General features: G+C 43.7%; 1 protein-coding gene across 3 annotated transcripts in view; it reads right to left on the reverse strand.

The window, feature by feature from the left end:
- Nucleotides 1-17,845, reverse strand: part of KIF3B (kinesin family member 3B) — a 38,052-nt gene that overhangs the window by 4,028 nt on the left and 16,179 nt on the right. For all 3 annotated transcript variants that reach the window (XM_060077812.1, XM_060077813.1, XM_060077810.1), the window contains 7 exons: nt 11,263-12,732; nt 8,204-8,305; nt 7,867-7,989; nt 7,640-7,758; nt 3,292-3,405; nt 2,495-2,600; nt 4-182 (listed from right to left, as the gene is read on the reverse strand). In XM_060077812.1, the coding sequence (XP_059933795.1) occupies nt 4-182; nt 2,495-2,600; nt 3,292-3,405; nt 7,640-7,758; nt 7,867-7,989; nt 8,204-8,305; nt 11,263-12,666 (2,147 nt within the window). In that variant the 5' untranslated portion in view covers nt 12,667-12,732. The remainder of the gene's footprint in view (nt 1-3; nt 183-2,494; nt 2,601-3,291; nt 3,406-7,639; nt 7,759-7,866; nt 7,990-8,203; nt 8,306-11,262; nt 12,733-17,845) is intronic.

Below are 17,845 nucleotides of genomic sequence, written 5' to 3' on the forward strand. Positions count from 1 at the left end.
CACCTAGCCTTGGGTTTCTTATTTGCAGTGCTTTCAAAGGATGATGCGTCCACCTGTATCTCATCTTCATCCTGCAGAGCCGCATCCAATGCGGCTTGGACTTTGGGGGCAATGGCGGGCCCCTCGTAGTCTCTGGTGGTCCGGCTGGGCATGTCCAGCTCCAGCAGCACGATGTTTTCTGCCTGCAGAAGCAGAGCCAAGACCAGCTAGGATGGCCTCCAATCACACAAAGAGAGTTCAAGCAATCTAAACCCAAGAACAGAACTGCAAATTGCATGCTACTCAAAGCCTACCAAGGGCCTGCCTGGAAGAAGTGATGTAGTTTTATAACTTTTTTCCTGGTGCAATTACAGATGATTTTTATTTTCTTCTCTATGCTTTTCTCTCTTTTCCCTTTTTTTTTTTTTTTTTTTTTTTTTGCGGTATGTGGGCCTCTCACTGTTGTGGCCTCTCCCATTGTGGAGCACAGGCTCTGGACGCGCAGGCTCAGCGGCCATGGCTCACGGGCCCAGCCGCTCCGCGGCATGTGGGATCCTCCTGGACCAGGGCACGAACCCACGTCCCCTGCATCGGCAGGTGGACTCTCAACCACTGCGCCACCAGGGAAGCCCTATTTTCCTTTTTTTTAAAAAAACAAAACAAAACAATGAACATGTATTCTATCCTAAGGGGAATAATCAGGGGAAAAGAATAAATTAAGTAAAACCCATTTATTGTAGACAATGTGAAAATACAAAAAGATACGCAGGAGAAAATAGTAGTCACCAATAATCTCCCCACCTACGGCAGCTTTGATGAACTTTTTGGTTGCAGAGGGAAGGAGGCAGGTATGGTGTATATATGTGGAGGGTGTGTGTGTGGCAGTATATGTGCTTATTACCACATTTTAAATATCAGACTGGGCCCTGACTCATAACTGGCCTTGGAGATAGAGTCTCTCACTTGATATCCCGCGGTGGGCCTTTACCTAGCTCCTAAATACCAAGTTGAGTGTGAAGAGGGAAGAACACCCATGGTTCCACATCTTCCCCTCTTGCTCCTCCCACGCAGTGGAGTTCAAGCCCCAGGGCCCCAGAGGGGGCACAAGGGGCCCCAGCTGGGAGAAGGTGGGGGAAAGAATGGCGTGGCTCCACTGATCAATTTTATATGTTGAGATACTGCGTAACATTTCTCTTAATGGAGCCGGTCCATTGCTAAAAAATCATCTGAGAGCCACTGCTTTAAATTCTACCTTTAGATCAAGGTAAGCCACCTGGAAACCCACATATTTGATTTGTAGGCTTTAAAATCATGTTTTTGGCTTAAGACATGAAATAACCGGCACTCTCTGAAACTGCTAGAAAAAAGTTTCTGAGGATTCTGTGTGACACGTCACTCATCTTCCGCTACATAAAGCCACACCTAATACATCTTTTTTGCTTTTGTTTTCTTTATGTAAAATAACTCAATGCCAGGAAGAACAGTGCCTGAGGAGCTAACTAATCCTAATCTGTTTTGCTCTGGCTGCTAAGGGAGATACAAAAACATTTAAAATTTTTTAAGTGAAAATCTTTCATTATAAAAGTAATACAGGGAATTCCCTGGTGGTCCAGTGGTTAGGACTTGGTGCTTTCATTGCTGTGGTCCAGGTTCGATCCCCGGTCGGGGAACTAAGATCCCATAAGCCATATAGTGCGGCCTAAATAGATAAATCAATAAAAGTTATACCAGTTCCCCACTGATAGTTAGAAAATACAGATAAGCAAAAAGAAGAAAATTTTAAATGAGTTCACTTCCATTAACCAGCGACAACCAGTTCACATTCTGATCTACTTCGCACCAGATTTTTTAATTCATATATACACTTCCAGTACCAATTGCTCTATAACTTAAAAACACACGTGTCTCCTGATTCATCCACTTACCAGCTACCTGACCTTTAAGCCACAGGACTGACCAAACAGAGTAGGTGAGAGGGCTCAATTAGAGAAAGCAGCCAAGTACTGAGTACAGTGCCTGGCACACAGCAAGTGCTTATCAATAGAAGGCTGTACAGTATTTTTATTGTAAAATACGTTTGGATCATTAAATAGTCATCCATTATGTCACTTCAAATAACTACTTGACTCACACACATTATGTTAAATGGAAGGACCGTCAGCTCTTTAACGCATTTCCATCTCCTGTTACTAGACGTCTACTTTCCTTCCCATCTCCCCGCGAGGCCATTCTGAAGCTTATTATTGGCTACATGGACAGTATGTTTGGACTCTCCTCCTTCCCTCCTAATTTGCTAAATCTCATTCTCTTTTACCTTTTTATTTATTATCATTTGTTATTTATTAATTATATTTATCTATTATTTGTTATAATTGTTATTATTAATATAACTGTCCTCAGGTCCCTCTGGGAAGAGGATACAAACTGTGACTTTGCAAACTGGTGCCTAAGGGTTTACATAAATCTAATCTCTTCTAAGAGAGAGGAGAGAGAAACGCGAGTACAATCTTCTCACCCTATATCGAGCCTCTGGACGAATCATCATGGACATTCTTGCGTGCTGGCTCAATGGTCTCTTGTATCCCACAGCTGATACTGGCCGCTTCATCATCTGTTGATTCCTGGAAATGGACTGTGGTGGTCAAAGCCCTGGCTGGAGTGTGTTCCACAGTCCCAGGATCGGTACTGTGGAACCAGCACTCAGAAAACTGAGCCTTCTTTAGCTAGAACCTGAAGCAAGAAACTCCCTGGACTGAAGGCTGACATGTAAACGGGGCAGGAGCTGCTTATATTTTCTGCTGGAGTGGCTTTCTGATTCAAGTGTGAGCATCACGCATCTCTTAAGCTGGAAGGGCCCCGAGTCATCCTCCAGTTCTTAGACAGCAGGCACGAAGCCTAGCTGTAGACACTCTCCACCCCCGCAGCCTTGGCAGACATCTCCCATCTTTGCAGCGGAATCCAGATGCAGACTGAGAATCCTTCTCCACATTGCCAGACTGACATGTAAGAGAACACCTATGTACCGCCCCTCCCTTGGCCCATCAGTTTCACTTGACAGCTGGGGGAGCTGAAAAGCAGGAACTTGGGAAAGGTCATTAGTTCACTGTGATAAAGTCTCCCAATTCCTAATACCATACTCATCACCAAACTTTTACCTCATGGACTTATGGCAGCCACAAAGACCTGCAATTGGTTCCAAGTTTAAAGGGATCAAACTGTGTTCTTACCATAGCTCTCTGGCCAAGCCCAGCTTATCAACATTCTTTCCCTCCTCCCCACCTTAAAGTCTACTTGAAGTCATTTGTGACTTACTCCAGTCTGGTTATAGGATGTAATTTCCAATGATCTTCCTCTTCATCAAAGAAGGATCTATTCATAATTTTACTTTTTTCTTCCAGAGGGATGAAGTTTTCTATGATAAGATGCCTGTAATAGCACACATACACGGGTGAATAGATGGAGAAAGAATATGAATGGGGTGTTGGCTATCTGGTCCCACATGAAGTAAGTAATAGGCAAGGGTCAAGTCACTCAGCAAACATTTACTGAGGAGGTACTATGGGCCTAGCATCATACAAAGAGCTGGGGTACAGACATGAATGACACTTGGTTCTGCCTGAGATAGACAAACACTCTTAGCTATGCTGACAGGTCTGTCCTAGGAATATGGAAAGGTCACTTATGCCCAAGGAGTAGCAGCTTGAGGAGGTGAAAGGACTAAAGAGGAAGGCAATGCCTGGGCTACGCTGGAGTGAACACGTGCTAAGTGAAGTATTTTGGGAGGGCCACTGGTACTGCTAAGCCAGCTTGTTAACTTCCAAAATGCTGAAAACAGATTAGAAATTAAACTGCCTTCCTCCAATCCTATGCATTGTTGCCCGAGGTGGAGAACTCCACATTCTAATCACCAGAACAAAGAGCAGAACGAGATGGATTTCAGTCCCTTAGACCCCTGAGAATGAAGACCATTCCTGAGAAGAGTCTCTGCCTAAGAAGCACCCAGGGAACATGGCAAACAATGAAACTGGAACCCACTGGGTTGTGTCTCTCCATGGTGATGACGATCTCCTGCCCCCTCTCTGTGTTCACTCTTTCAAAACCTCAGGACAGAACAATGCCAAAGGGGTGTTAACGTGGGAGAGACACAAAACAAACACCACAGAGGTGGAGGGTGCTATGAGAAACAGGCTGACTCGCTGTTTATTCAAAAGATATTAATTAGAGGGACTTCCCTGGTGGTGCAGTGGTTAAGAATCCGACTGCCAATGCAGGGGACACGGGTTCGAGTCCTGGTCTGGGAAGATCCCACATGCTGCAGAGCAACTAAGCCCATGCACCACAGCTACTGAGCCTAGGCTCTAGAGCCTGCAAGCCACAACTACTGAGCCCGTGCACCACAACTACTGAAGCCCACGCACCTAGAGCCTGTGCTCCGCAACAAGAGAAGCCACCACAATGAGAAGCTCACGCACCGCACCGAAGACTAGGCCCCGCTCCCCACAACTAGAGAAAGCCTGAGTGCAGCAACAAACACCCAACACAGCCAAAAATATATATATAATAATAATAATAATTTTAAAAAAAGATATTAATAAGAGACATAGCAATGAAAATGGCTTCCTTAAAGAAAAAAATATTTTGGAGAGAAGAAATTTTCTCTTTATTTAAGAAACTATTTTTTATAACATATATATATATATTTTTCTTTCTGATTTTAAAGGTCCTATTTATACATTAGAAAATGTAAGAAATACAATTATGCACAATTTCACCACCCAGAGATACTCTTATTATTTTGGCATATTTTGTTCTAACCTTTTTTCTAGGTGTACATGCCTAGAAAGAGGACTGACACATACATTTAATTTTAAGGGCTCCTTTCCAAATTTAAAACTTAATCATTAAAAGAATCTCTTTGAAAAGTTCCTCTTTTTTGGCCACGCCTCATGGCATGTAGGATCTCAGTTCCCCAACCAGGGATTGACTCTGTGTCCTCTGGAGTGGAAACCTGTAGTCTTAACCACTGGACCACCAGGGAAGTCCCCTGGAAAGTTCCTCTTTAAACAAAACTTCGAGCAACTGTGGTGGAAGGACAGATATAAAAAAAACATCATTTTGCAAAACGCCTCATGAAATAATGCAGCCAGACAAAGATCATTGCTGGCTGAAACCATTAGCTCAGTGGTTCTCAAGCCAGGCTGCACATCAATAGCAGTTACAATATTTTAGCCAAACCTCATGAGAGACCAACGGTTCTCAAAGTGTGTTCACCAAACCAGCAGGAGCAACAGCTGGTACTTGTGAATGCAAATGCTCAGGCCCCACCCCAGACATACTGAATCAGATTCTCTGGGTGTGGGGCCCAGCAATCTGCATTTAACAAGCCCTTCGGATGATCTGGTACCTGCTGAAAGTTTAAGGACCACTGCCCTAGACCAGTGAAATTAGAATCTCTTAGCAGGGACCTAAGCATCACTATTTTAAAAAACTCCTCGGGTGATTTTGGTATGCAGCCAAGGTTGAGCACTCACTTTCAGTTATAGAGAAGTAAGGGAGATAGAGCCACAAGTGAAACGGCACCGTGAAGAAGCAGACCGACAAATCCCGAACATGGAATGTTTCTATAGGCTATCTGCCCTAGCCTTTTCAACAAGTCAACTATGAAAAAAGGTTTTTAACAGGAAAAAGGATTGCTCCAGATTAAAATAAGCTTAAGAGACATAATAACCAAATGTAATATGTGGTTCTTATGTAGATCTTAATATTAACAAACCAAGAAAATCTGAACATGGACAGGGTACGAGAGAAACAATGTTAACTTTGTTAGGTGGAAAGATATCATTACATACACAGAAATCTATTTTATTTCTTCTACACTACACTAGCAATAAACATTCTGAAAATAAAATTAAGAAAACAATTCCATATACAATAGCATCAAAAAATACTTAGGTATAAATCTAACAAAAGAGGTGCAAAGACTGCACTGAAAACTATAAACATTCTTGACAGAAATTAAAGAAGATTTACATAAATGTAAAGACATCCCATGTTCATGGATCAGAATACTTAATACTGTTAAGATGACAATACTCTCCAAATTGATCTATACAGTCAACACAGTCCCTATCAAAATCCCAGCTGGCTTTTTTTTTTGCAGAATTTGAAAAGCCAATCTTAAAGTTTATACGGAAATGTAAGGGACCCCGAATAGCCACAAATAATCTTGAAAAAGAACAACAAAGTTGGAAGGCTCACATTTCCTCATTTCAAAACTTACTACAAAGCTACAGTAATCAAGACAGTGTGGTACTGGCGTAAGGACAGACATACAGCTCAATCGAACAATACTGAGAATTCAGAAATAAACCCTTACGTTTATGGTCAACTGATTTTCAACAAGGGTGCAAAGACAATGAGAGAAGAGTCTTTGCAACAAATGGTGCTGGAACAACTGGATATCCACATACAAAAGAATGCATTTGGAACCATACCTCAGACTATACAAGAAATTAACTCAAAATGGATCGCAGACCTAAAGGTAAGACCTAAAACTGTAAGACTCTTGGATAACCTAAGAGAATTGAAAACCTAAGTCCACAATAAAACTTGTACACAAATGTTCACAGCAGCATTATTCATTATAACTAAAAGGTAGAAACAACCCAAATGTCCATCAACTAATGAATGGAAAAAATGTGGAATATCCATACAATACAATATTGTTCAGCCATTAAAAAGAATGAAGTGCTAACATGCTACAACATGGATGACCCCTGAGAGCACGTTAATTGAAAGAAACCAGTCACAAAAGGCCACATATTGTAGAATTCCATTTATATGAAAGGTTGAGAATAGGCAAATTTATGGAGACAGAAGGTAGACCAGTAGTTATTAGGCTGGGGTAGGTGGTAATGAGAAGTGACTGATAATTGGTACAGGGTTTCTTTGGGTGAGGGCGAGGGGCACACACAGATGTTCTAAAATTAGATTGTGGTGATGACTTTACGACCCTGTAAATGTATTTTTTTTTTAATGACTTGTAGGGGAGTTCCCTGGTGGCTTAGTGGGTAGGATTTCGGGCTTTCAGTGCCATGGGCCAGGTTCAGTCCCTAGTCAGGAAACTGAGATACCGGGAGCCACGCGGCACGGCCGGAAAAACAAATGACTTGTATACTTTAAATAGGTGACTTGTATGGTATGTGAATTATCCCTCAGTAAAGCTTTTTTTAAGAAAAGCACTGTGGTCATGTATGTAGGTATATAGGAATGAGATAACATGAGGTAAGATTTGCTTTAAAATATTTTTATGAAAGATAGAGGACAAAAGATTGTTTATCATGGAATCTGGGTGATGGGTATTTGGCTGTTCATCATACCATTCAGAAAATTCTAGTTAATAAAAGATTCCCTTTTACCAATAGATAGAAGCCTTCTTTAAAGGCAGGAAGGTAGAGTGGAAAGGAACTTGGAGATCATCTCAGTTAACAGATGGGACCCAGAGACAGAAAATAACTTTCTTTGGAATAAACAGAAGACAGACAAGGTGGCAGGAGATGGGGTGGAGAGAAGTAGGGCCCTGTCCTCAGGGGTGTGTTTCTGACTGAACACACAGCAACCCAGCAAGTGCTGGGGGAGCCCTGGAAGGCCCAGAACTCACTTGAGTTTCAGCTCCCTGGTGAGCTCATTCTGTGTCTGTTCCAGCTCCTGCCGTTCCTTGATGTGCTCTTCTTGGAGGTCATGGATCTCTGCCTTCACTGCCTGAAGCTTGGAGAAGAGCTGGAACCGACAGGAGAGGCAGGTGAGAGGGCCAGCCCTCTAGACAACAGAGTTCTCCCTCTGCCCCAAGCCTCAAGGCACCTCTGCCTGGCCTCGTTCCTTTCATACCTTTTTGAGCTTCTTGGTCTTGATGTCCACCTCTTGCTGCAATGAGCTGTACGTCTCTTTCAGTTCCAAGGTCTCCTCGTCGCGGCTTTCCATCTGTTGCTGGATTTCTCTTTCTCGACGTTTCTGAGCAACATCACAAAATTGATCAGGGTGCCTAGAGACAAGGTCTATACAAGAATATGGGGCTGGGTGCTCCAGATCAGGGTCTCCCGCCAGGAAGGGGCTGACACACTTCAGTTCCATTCCCTTTGAAGAGTCTAATACAAGAGATGTTTGCTCTGTTGCATTAACACACCTCACCTCACCCCATTCTCTCCAAAAAGGCATGAAAAGTTACCTGCTCTGCAATTTCCTGCCGTTTCTGCTCCAGGATTTTCTGCTGTTCGTTTGTATGATCTACTATATTCTTTCCTCCAACGAGCAGCTTACTCTCCATGGCCTTTGTGAGGAAAAAGCAGAATCCATGTGATGAGTGGTCTCCCTCAGAACACAGCTCCTCACAGGGAAGCCCATGAAAGATAAAGAGCTCAGGGCTGAGCCCAAGGGGATGAACTCTGGGGGAAAATATAGTGTGCTCAGCTGTACCCTTCCCATCACGGGTGGGGCTGAGGCCGCTTCACTGGGGGTTTTATCTTGGAAACACTGAAGATACAGCTTCCCCAGACGTACATGAATTGCAGCTTTCTTTTTAAAAACACTCTTTTTGGTTTGTTTGTACAAAGTATTTGACCCCACTAAGAACCTATTAAGCACCTCCTATGTGCTAGGTACTGAGGATGCAGCTGTAAATACAAATCACAAAGCTGAGAGTCCACGGAGGGCCACAGACAAGCAAGTGGCCTCTTACCCTATGGAGCCAGACCCCATCAGGAGGAAAAGACCGAGTAATAGGGGAGAGGCACACTGGAGGGAGAGAATTCTGGCCTTTGGAGGGAGTCAGGGAAAACTTCCTGTCTCAAGGAATTAGCTACGAAAAAAAACTTTTTTCAGAGGGTAGGGTAGGGAGTGGTGATACATGAAGTTGGCAAAGCAATCAGGGGTCAATTCAAAAATCTCCAAGCCCTGTTAAGAGAGACTAAGCTTGACCCTGAGAACCGCAGGAACCACGGACGTGTCCTTTGAGCGTTAGGGTACAAAATCACATTTGTGTTTTAGAAACAAAACTTGCCTGTGACAGGAAGAATAACTGGAAAAGGGCAGGCTGGGTGGAAGGAGAGCAGACAGGAGGCAGTTTTAAGGGTCCAGGCCTGGACTAGGGCAGTAGTGGTTGTGGAGAGCAAAGTGGATGGGTCCGAGAGAGGCAGGATTCAGAGGCTTCAGGGAGATGGACAGCAGCTAGCAATGATAACTCTTCGGAGTCTGGCTAGGCTGAGAAAAGGCAGGCAGGAGCAGGCTCTGGGTGGCCACGGGCATCTCCGTGGAGATGTCCAGTAGGCAGAGGCTATCGGGCTGGGATATTAGGAGAGAGCTCTGGGCTGACTATACAGACTGCAAGCCTTCAGCATTTAGATGGTGGCTGAAGCCAGGGGAAGGATTTGCACCTGAAAAGCATGGAATCCAAAAACCCCACAACCTTGCTTTTAAGAAACTTATACCCCTGCCGCCATGTTTCCGGGAGCGCTTGAAATTTTCCTCTTCTCTCAAAACGAAGGGGCTGGACTGATTACTAACCCTCCCCTCACCACACACACCCTTCCGCCTCTAAAATTCTTTTGTCCTGTGATCTTACAGCATCCAGGGATGGAGAAAGACAGATGTAATGTCATTCTCCCATAAATAAAACTTGTAAGAGGTACAGTGACCTTGAGGTGATGCTGAGTCTTGCCACACTAGGCTTCTGAGAGCTGCCCAAATATCCCAGGTTGTTTAAAGGGTCTAGGTGGTTCCTGGGCTTGAATAACAGATGTGATCTTAAAAAACAGCATGGAAATCAAACATGGGTACACCCAGTTACACAAGTGCAGGAGTGAGGAGGGGTGAAGTGACATAATGGAATCCCATTGTAAGCCCCTCCCTGGAACACAGTTACCTCCTAAGTGTGTTGTATGTGACTCCATTTTCACACCAGGTCTTGAAAGTCTTGGAAAGGACCCCTGCCTCTGAAGTAAAATAGGACCCAGCTCTGTGAAAGGGCTACTGTGATGCCACAGATAAAGTACAGCTTCATATGGTAGAGGAAGGGGAAGCAAGAAAGAGATCACTTGTCATTTTTAAATTAATAAACATAGATACATTTTAGAGTAGAAATTAAAGTTTGCACAAATTCCATAAGATAGAACTTCAAAGGAATTTTGGGTTGTGGTCAAGCAGCGGTCATCCTCAGATTTCCAGAGCTAGCTCCGCACTCTCTTCTGTCATTAAAGCCCTGTGGCAGCCCAGAGTCCAGGCACCTGATGGAATTGTACACTGTGGACAGAAAGAACGCTCAAGAACACTCAAAGAACACTCACAAGGGGCACCTCCAGGCTCTAGAATACAATTCAGCCATTGCCACACAGTGGTTGACTGCAAGGGAGCCTCTGGGCGGGGGTGGTGACGGAACTGTTCTGTATCTTGCTTAATCAGAGACACAGCATATTAAAACCACAAGGAGATACCAGTGTATATCTACCAGATATACAGAAAGTCAAGTCTGCTAATCACAAGTGTTGGTAAGGATGAGGAACAACCAGGGCTCATACCCTTCTGGTAGAAGCTTCAATTCACAGGGCCATGTTAGAAAGTGACATGTCATTGTCTAGCGAAGTTGAAGCTACACACACCCTAGGACCTGACGGTGTCAGGAAAGAAACTCTCACTCACACGTGTTCTCCTGGAGCCAAGTACAGGGAATTCAGGGCAAAAAAAAAGAAACAGAAACAACCCACACTATCAGGAGAATGGAATACCATGGAATTCTCAGAACAATTATAATGAATGAATCACAGCTTCAGGCATCAATATGGATAACTCTCATTAACATAACATTTAGCAAATAAAAGTAGATCACAGTAGTGGGATTCCATTTATATAAAAGATAAAAATTATGTGAAACTAAAACTATCTTTTATGTAGAGATATATATACACATTTGGAAAAACTATAAAGAAAAGCAAGGAAAGAATAAACACCAAAACCAAGATAACAGTTACCTCTGAGCGGGTGGGGACACAAAGAGCTTGTAAAGCTATGGATGCTGTTCTGTTTCTTACACTGGGCCGGGATGGGGGAGGGGGTACATGGGTGTTAGTCTTATTGCTGTCAAAGAAAAATTGTTTTTCTTCATCCAATTTAACAAATGTTCCTTGGACACTGGGTATCACAAACCCTAAAGAGACACCATCCTTCATATCATTTTTTTGATAAAACAAAAAGATTTTAAAGAAAAAAGACCACGCCTAAGGCAGGGTACAGTACCTTGATTTTGGCGCCCAGCATCTCGGCAGCATCCTTTTCCCGCCGCAGATCCTCCATCTTTTTCTCCTTCTCCTTTAGCAGCCTCATCTTCTCCTCTGCAACCAAGCTGTGGTCCTCTACAATGGCCCGCTTCTCGATCTCCAGTTTTTCTTGCTGTTCCCGCCAGTAATCATCCTTATCATCCCCTTCGTCCTCACCCTCTTCTCCCTCCTCCTCCTCCTCTTCCCCACCCCCACCCCCGCCACCGCCTTCCCTCCGCTTCTCTCGCCTCTTCCTTCTGCCAATGGACCGTTTTTCTAGCTGGGCCTTGAGCCGAGCAATCTCTTCCTGGAATTCTCGAAGGAGGGCATCCTTAGGGTCCTCATTGACCCTCGGCTTGTTCTTAATGTTCTTGGCACGGTTGGCGTATCTCAGAGTGGTTAGAGTCTCTTCTACATTGTACGAGGCAGGCCCCACGTTGGCCACCATCACAGTTTTAGCATTGCCACCGAGAGAATCTTGGAGGAGCCTGGTAAGCTTTGAGTCCCGATACGGAATGTGGGTGCTTTTGCCGTCCACCAGGGCGGAGATGACGTTACCCAAGGCTGAAAGGGACAGGTTGATCTTGGTCGCTTCCTTCAATCTTTCCCCTTGCGCACCGGTCTTGGCCTGCCGTTCGCTGCCAGCAAGATCTACAAGGTTCAGTTTCCCTACCCGGATGTGGTTTTCGCCATCAAGGCCCACCTCACTGCACTCAATGGTGATGACAAAAATCGCATGCGAACGGGAACTGTGCTCGTTCATGTTGGTAGCACCGACAGAGCGGTTCTGGTTCCCCACGTTCATCACGTGCTCTATTTCCTTCACGCTCTTGGTGACAAAGGAAGACAAGTCTTTCACGTACACTCCAGTGTCCGGCCTCTCCTTGAGCTCGAGCCTTTTGGTCTGATCCTTTGAGAGGAGATCTCGGATCTCCTCCTGGTAGATCTCTAAGTAAGAAGCCCTGACCAGGTACTGTTGATTCTGGGATCGAGAGATATGGGTGAAGATGTGATCAAACGAGTTAGGGATGACCCCTCTTTTTTCAGGGTCGCCCCGGACTCCTTCCATCGTGTACGTTTTCCCAGTTCCGGTCTGTCCATAAGCAAAAATCGTCCCATTGAAACCCTGCAGGACGGAGTCCACCAGTGGTCGGAACGTCTCGTCGTAGAGTTCAAACTGCTTGGCGTTCCAGTCGTAGACGGCATCAAAGGTGAAGGTCTTGGGCATTTCATGGGCCACTCCCTTGGGGTTCTTCACCGACACCTGCCCCAGCTTCACGTCCACATCTACCACCTTGTCGTACGAAGCAGCCTTTTCCTTGCCATTCATGGGCCGACAGCGAACCACCACCCGGACTGACTCTGAGCTTTTCAACTTTGACATGATGAGCTCTGACCGGGTTGATCTTAAGGGCTATGAATCCAAAAGAAGTCTCACGATGCTAGGGTCCTAGGAAAAACAAAACAAAAGTAAGCAAGGACAGTACAGTTGTCACTGGGGGCTGCTGAAAAGCAGACGACACACCCAGGTCACCTCCATCTTGCCAACCTTCTGACAGCTGCACTTAATAACTTCACTACATTGGATATTTCCTCATGGGATCTTAACCAGCTGCAGTGGGAAAAATAAAAGCACTAGTCCACCTATAGCGTTAACTAGCTTGTCCTCCCTTCAGCTGATATTTTATCTTATACTATAGGCTGAGGCAGCTGGAAACTTTATAAAAGCCTGGGTAATCTTACATGCTGTGGAACCACTACAACCTCTGCACAGAGCCATTTGGAACTATCTATCTAAATTTAAAATGCACGTCCCTTTTGATCTAGCAGCTGTATTTCTAAGAATTTATCCTACAGATAGAAGGATATCTGTGTTGTGGCATCATTTGTGGTAGCAATAGATTGCAGGCAACCCCAATTCCCCTCAAGAGGGGACTGATTAAATAAATTTAATATATTTAATATATACAAATCCTGGAATCCTGGGCAGTTACTAAAAAGAATGCGCTAACCTAAACGCAACCCTAAAACAAGATATGTTGTTAAGTGAAAAACGCAGATGAGGAACAACATGTATAGTACAGTTTACATATGCATGCTACAATGTAAGTATATATGTAAAAGTGGTAACAGTGGCAGACTCAGCAGGGGAACTATGGGCCCCGATGACACTCAGAGGTCTAGAGAGAGAAAAACGACTTCAACACTCAGAGGTCTAGAGAGAGAAAAATGACTTTTCGCAGTACAATTGTTTGTACTGTTTGAATTTCCTATCTTGTACTGATAATACTTTTCCATTCTAAAATCATCAACTATGGCTTGTGCAAAATGTATTCAAATAAACAAGTATGTGGGGTAATACATTACAAAGAAAGCACTTATCCAATCAATAAATTTAATACAATTTGAATGCAAATAAGAAAATAGATGTTAAGAAATTTTTAAATAAAACCAAAAACAGAACTTCATTTGGTGCTGAAAAACTCAGGGAGCAGAAGGAAGTATGATTAAATGGGTCCTTTGGGCAGGCGTAGGGAGCAAGCAGATCAGAGCAAAGTGGTGTGTGCGAGGACCGTAAACTCCCGAAAACCTCAGTGCAAGGGTTTTTTTTTTTTTTTTTTTTTTTTTTTCTTTTTGCGGTATGTGGGCCTCTCACTGCTGTGGCCTCTCCCGTTGCGGAGCACAGGCTCCGGATGCGCAGGCCCAGCGGCCATGGCTCACGGGCCCAGCCGCTCCGCGGCATATGGGATCCTCCCAGACCGGGGCACGAACCCGTATCCCCTGCATCGGCAGGCGGATTCTTAACCACTTGCGCCACCAGGGAGGCCCAGTGCAAGGGTTTTTAAAAAACAGGTAAGTGGGCTTCCCTGGTGGCACAGTGGTTGAGAGTCCGCCTGCCGATGCAGGGGATGCGGGTTCGTGCCCCGGTCCGGCAGGATCCCTCATGTCGTGGAGCAGCTGGGCCCGTGAGCCATGGCCACTGAGCCTGCGCATCCGGAGCCTGTGCTCTGCAGCGGGAGAGGCCACAACAGTGAGAGGCCCACATACCGCAAAAATAAATAAATAAATAAATAAAACAGGTAATTCACATGGTTCTTGATCAAAAGGCCCTTTGGTGACAGGTCTCTCTCCTTTACCTGTTCTCCAGCCACCCAGTTCCCTGCTTACAAGGTGAGTGTTATTAGATTTTTATCCTCCTCAACTAGTTTATGCATAACAAGCAAATATGTATTAATACATACTTACTCTCTCCCTTTTTACACAAGTGTAGTATGTTATACACAGTAATATGCAGTGTCCTGCATCTTGCTTTTTTTTCATTAAACAACCTATCTTGGAGTTTGTTCCCCTCAGTAAATGCAGAGCTGCCTTGTTCTTTATGACAGCAGAAAAATATCCCTCTGTATGGAAGCATCATTATTTATTTAACCACTACCCTAGCACTTAAGCTGTTTCTGATATTTTACTGTGAAAAACCTAGGACCACATCCTTTCATGTGTGGGAAAATCTATCTGTAAGGATAAATTTCTAGAAGCGCAATTGCTGGATCACAGGATATATGCATTTGTAATTTTAGTAGATACTTGAACAGTAATAACAGGATCCTTTTTAGTTGTGAGAATGACCTATTCTTTGCCAACAAAAGGTGGGAAAATGTGAAGCAGGGCTGGGTCACTCTAGGTATATATGCTGCAAGTTAATAAATACAGAGTCAATATGTTCCTCCACTGGTCCTTCATAAAAACATTGTTCTGCCGCTAAGCGCATGGAAACATGAAAAGTTACTTTTCATACTTCTTCTAGTTGTTATATTAATAAAATAATGTTGTCTAGAATGCAGAACCAGGAGACCTCTTACCCTCTCTTCACCCATTTTCTGTAAAATAGGGGTAATTCTTCATTTTGGATGCTTGTGAGACTAAAAGCCACTTACAAAGGTGGAAGTACTTTGTGTACTAATATAAAGCTGGATTAAAATTAACTAATACAGTTTCATCCAAAACCCTTGTCAAAGGGTCATTCCAGAGGTTACTAGTGAGCCCTAACTTTATGCATTAAGAAACAGAAAGGGGTGGGTGGGGAACGGGTCACTGGAGAGGATCAGTTCTTTTACATTACATACCTGGCAAGAGGCCGAGCTGTCCAGCTTTTACCTGTCAAAACAATGTGGCCCCAAGCCTGTTTAATAAAAAAAGCCTGTGGCAGGCTTTCTTGCAGATCTTGATGTTCAGATGCTTCTGTTACAGCTGTGTGTATTTTTAAGCTCTCCAAAACAATAAAAACAAAGGAATGATAATGACCTACAATAATCTTAAAAATCTTTTTAAAAAGAAGTAATTCCCAAAGCCTGAGTCCCCTTAATTAAATCTCCTTGATTTGGAACACAGAACACCATTTCTTTTCTGAACTCACAGAGCTCGGCTGAGCTAGTCATGTACTACTGACATATTATTTCAGGAAGATGGACTAATTTAGTTTCCTGCCACCAGGGCTTAAAATCTTGCTGTGGGTCCTCCTCAAAGGAGAGGGTTTTCTTGGAAGGATGCCCTGATTCTCTTTCTTTACTTTATTACCTTCCTTCTCCTTCTTCTGGTCAGTCTAATTACAGTGATAAATCTTTAAAGGAACTCACAGCATTGCCAGGAAAGAAGGAACCACAGGTCAGCAGTTCAGCATTCTTGTCCTGAATACTTTTTCTGCTAGAACTTGTCATCCCGATGTTAACAACCACTATTTGAAAGGCTACTACACGAGAAAAATTGAGTCTTTCCCTAACTTCAACTCTTTTGTCCACTGAGGAAATCAGTTGCACATTTCTCATGGCAGCCACTCTCTTCCAGAATCTTTGAGGACTTCCCTGGTGGCGCAGTGGTTAAGAATCCGCCTGCCAATGCAGCGGACACAGGTTTGAGCCCTGGTCCGGGAAGCAACATGCCACGGAGCAACTAAGCCCGTGCGCCACAACTACTGAGCCCACACACCTAGAGCCCCTACTCCGCAACGGGAGAGGCCACCGCAACAAGAGGCCCGCGCACTGCAGTGAAGAGAAGCCCCCACTCGATGCAACTGGAGAAGGCCTGCATGCAGCAACAAAGACCCAACACAGCCAAAAATAAATAAATAATTTTATTAAAAAAAAAAAACTTACATGTTTGGATTCACACTCTCTCACCCTTGCTAGCTGTCATGGAGTCCACCTCAAATTCTAGAACCAGGTGCAGATTGGATGCTTAGTAACGACTGGCTTCCTATAGAGATTCTAGGACAGAGGTCACAGACTGGTCACATTCTACCTGCCCCCGCTCGCCCCAACTAGAGAAAGCCCGCATGCAGCAACGAAGATGCAATGCAGCCAAAAATAAATAAATAAATTTTAAAAAGAGAGAGAGTGGTGTCGTTAAAAACAAAAAACAAAAAACCCCCCCAGCAATTCCACGTCTATATTTGTGTATGTCCTGGTGAAAAACCTTTGCACCTGTGCACAAGGAAACACAGACAAGGATGCTTCTTGCAGCACTGTTAAAATAATAGAAAACTGGAAACAACCATCCATTTATAGAGGAACTGAAAAATAAAATATGGTATACTCATATTACAGATAGTATACTATTCAGTAGTTCAAAGGAATAAATTAGAGCAGGGGTCAGCAAATGACAGCCCACAGGCCAAATCCAGTCCATAGCCTGTTTTTGTAAATAATGTTTTACTGGAACACAACCATACCCCTTTGTTTACATATCATCTATGGCTGCTTTAGCTATAAAATAGCACAGCTGAGTAGCTGCAGCAGGCAGTATGGCCCACAGAACATAAAATATTTACCAACTGATCTTTCACAAAAAAAGTGTGCCAACCCTGAATTAGAGTTATATATATTTACATGGATAAATAAATAGGTTGAGTGGAAAAGCAAGCTGCAGAGTGACGATTATGACTAAAAACTTAGAAAACAATATGGTGCTCATGGATTTGCATTTATGTATACATAAGTATTCCCCCAAATGGGTAGAAGGATATACAACAATTTATGATAGTGGCTGCCCAAGTTGGGCAGGGTGAAATGTAGAGAAGGGGACAAGAAATGTGAAGAATTTTTCAATTTTATCTGTAATATTTTATCATTTCTCCTAAAAAAAGAGAGAAACAGGGACTGAGACTTGAAACAAATAAGAGAAAATGTTAATGATTATCAATTCTGTTTCCTATATTTTTCTCTGAATGTTTAAGATTTACCAAAAAAGAAAACCAGCAATTTCACATTGAAACAGAAAAACCAGGTTTTCTGCTTCTCTGGAATAATGGGAATATCTGACAGCCCAGGCCCCAGGTGACAGCAATGGGAATTGAGTGCCGGCTGCCCCTCCAATGGGCCCGGCCACCCAATCCTCCCCAGCCCGCACTCCCTGCTGTCTCACACCCAGCATGCTCTGCTCATTTATACTGCCTGTCCGGCTCCTGTAGGCATCCCTGTCCATGACCAAATTCATGTATACATGATCTAATTGAGAAAGGCCTGCCATGCTAGTCCATCTTTTTTTTTCTCTTTTTAATATTTATTTAT

The sequence above is a fragment of the Mesoplodon densirostris genome, chromosome 16 (assembly GCF_025265405.1).
Source record: "Mesoplodon densirostris isolate mMesDen1 chromosome 16, mMesDen1 primary haplotype, whole genome shotgun sequence".
NCBI lineage: Eukaryota > Metazoa > Chordata > Mammalia > Artiodactyla > Ziphiidae > Mesoplodon > Mesoplodon densirostris.